Raw genomic sequence first — 2,195 nt, 5'->3', positions numbered from 1 at the left:
CAGGGAACCCTGATTGCTCTTTGGACTGACGAGGGAGGGGAACTTGATTGGGGGAGGGGGAGGGAAATGGGAGGCGGTGGCAGGGGGAGGCAGAAACCTTTAATAAATAATAATAATAATAATAATAATAATAATAATAATAATAAAAGAAACAGTTCTACAAGGCGAGCCAGCTGGTCAGTGAGAAAGTTGGCGATGACTTCAAAGAGATGGAAAAGAAGGTGGATGTTACCAGTCAGGCCATGGCAGAGGTACTGGTCAGAACCATCGAGTACCTGCAGCCCAACCCAGCCTCATGGGCTAAGCTGACGATGCTGAACACTATATCGAAGATCCGGGGCCAAGTGAATTACCCTGGCTACCCACAGTCAGAGGGGCTGGTGGGCGAATGCATGGTCCGCCACGGCAAGGAACTGGGCGGAGAGTCCAATTTTGGTGATGCCCTGCTGGATGCAGGCGAGTCCATGAAGCGCCTGGCTGAGGTGAAGGACTCACTGGACATCGAAGTTAAACAGAATTTCATCGACCCACTGCAGAATTTGTGTGACAAGATCTGAAAGAGATCCAGCACCACCTGAAGAAACTGGAGGGCCGCCGCCTGGACTTTGACTACAAGAAGAAACGACAGGGCAAGATTCCTGATGCGGAGATGCGGCAGGCCCTGGAGAAGTTTGAGGAGTCCAAGGAGGTGGCAGAGACCAGCATGCACAACCTCCTGGAGACTGATATTGAGCAGGTGAGTCAGCTCTCAGCCCTGGTGGATGCCCAGCTGGACTACCATCGGCAGGCAGTGCAGATCCTGGAGGAGCTGGCAGACAAGCTGAAGCATCGGGTGCCAGAAGCCTCCTCACGCCCCAGGTTCAAGCCCCGGTTGCGGGAGCTCTTCGACCTTGGAGAGCCAGAGCAGCTCAATGGGGGATTCCCCTTCGCCCCAGCACCCAAGATCACAGCTTCCTCGTCATTGAGATCAGCAGACAAGCCCACCAGAACCCCCAGCAGGAGTATGCCACCCCTGGACCAGCCAAGCTGCAAGGCACTATATCACTTTGAGCCTGAGAATGACGGTGAGCTGGGCTGCTGCGAGGGCGACCTCATCACACTCACCAACCAGATCGATGAGAACTGGTACAAGAGGATGCTGCATGGTCAGTCGGGCTTCTTCCTGCTCAGCTATGTGCAGGTGCTGGTGCCCCTGCCTCAGTGACCACGCCTGCACCAGTTCCTGCACATTATGGCAGCAGTCTAACGCCAAGGTGCTCTAGAAACACTAACATTCCTCCAGGGGACCCTCCTCACTCTCCCAGCCCTCGGCCCCCATCCTAAGACTTGGGAAGGCCCACTCTGAGGTCCTATTGCCTTCCTGATGGTGGCAGCTCCCACATGCTTCAAACCCTCTCAGCCCATTGCTGGCGATGGGCCCTGGCTCCTTCTCCAGGCTCCCCAGAAGCAGACGGGCCCTTGGAGTCTCCATCCTTTAAGCTGAGGCTGGCCAGTACCCCATCTTAACACACAGAAATGCTTAGCACCAGCTATACATGCAGAAGTGCACACAGCACACATGTGCACACCTCCCACGGGACCACAGAACCAGCCTCAGCCCTGCCGAAGGCCAAGCACAAAGGCCCCAAAGAGAGGACATTCCCAGGTCCCTGGCACTTTCCTTTGAGACAGCTCCATTGGTACCTGTCCATGTGACCCTGCACCTGTAGGCTACCACAGGCAGCTGGCAGGTCCCTTCTCTGACCAGCAGACCTGCCGCAGCCCCAGCTCTGCATCATATTCTGCCAGGTGCCAGCAAGTGAGGCCTCCAGCCTGGGCTCAGTCACATTCCTCTCTACAGTGTTCCCACAACCTATGGCTCAACCCTGGCATGTGGGGCCACACTCCACATCTCCAGTGGGCAACAATGTTCCACTCCAGCCCTGGCTGAAGTGAACTCTACTCCTGATTTTTTAAAAAGTATTAAATGTCTCTTTCTACCAAAAAAAATGAACTTATTTAAAATTTCCAAGGTCTATAAATGTAATCAAAAGACTATAATTTCCATGTGATTGGATGATGTGGATAAACTGAAATATTTGGAAACTTGCAGATGTGAATAAAAAATGCTGCTTGGAATTTGGAAAATAATTTGGTATTTTCTCGTACTATTAGACCTAAAGTTACCATTTGACCAAGTAATTATACTTTGAGGT

General features: G+C 52.5%; 1 protein-coding gene across 1 annotated transcript; it reads left to right on the top strand.

Moving 5' to 3' along the window:
• The first annotated feature begins 178 nt into the window (after nt 1-178).
• Nucleotides 179-1,204, top strand: LOC126487611 (endophilin-A2-like). Its single transcript, XM_050120533.1, is given in 2 exon segments — nt 179-546; nt 549-1,204. Coding segments are annotated over 2 exon segments (993 nt in total). The 5' UTR covers nt 179-209.
• The last annotated feature ends 991 nt before the right edge of the window (nt 1,205-2,195 follow it).

This window comes from Alexandromys fortis, unplaced genomic scaffold (assembly GCF_014885135.2).
Source record: "Alexandromys fortis isolate MF-2015 unplaced genomic scaffold, M_Fortis_MF-2015_v1.1 scaffold_175, whole genome shotgun sequence".
In the NCBI taxonomy this organism is placed as follows: Eukaryota; Metazoa; Chordata; class Mammalia; order Rodentia; family Cricetidae; genus Alexandromys; species Alexandromys fortis.
Note: the sequence above shows the minus strand (reverse complement) of the source record. Positions and strands in the feature narration are given on the sequence as shown.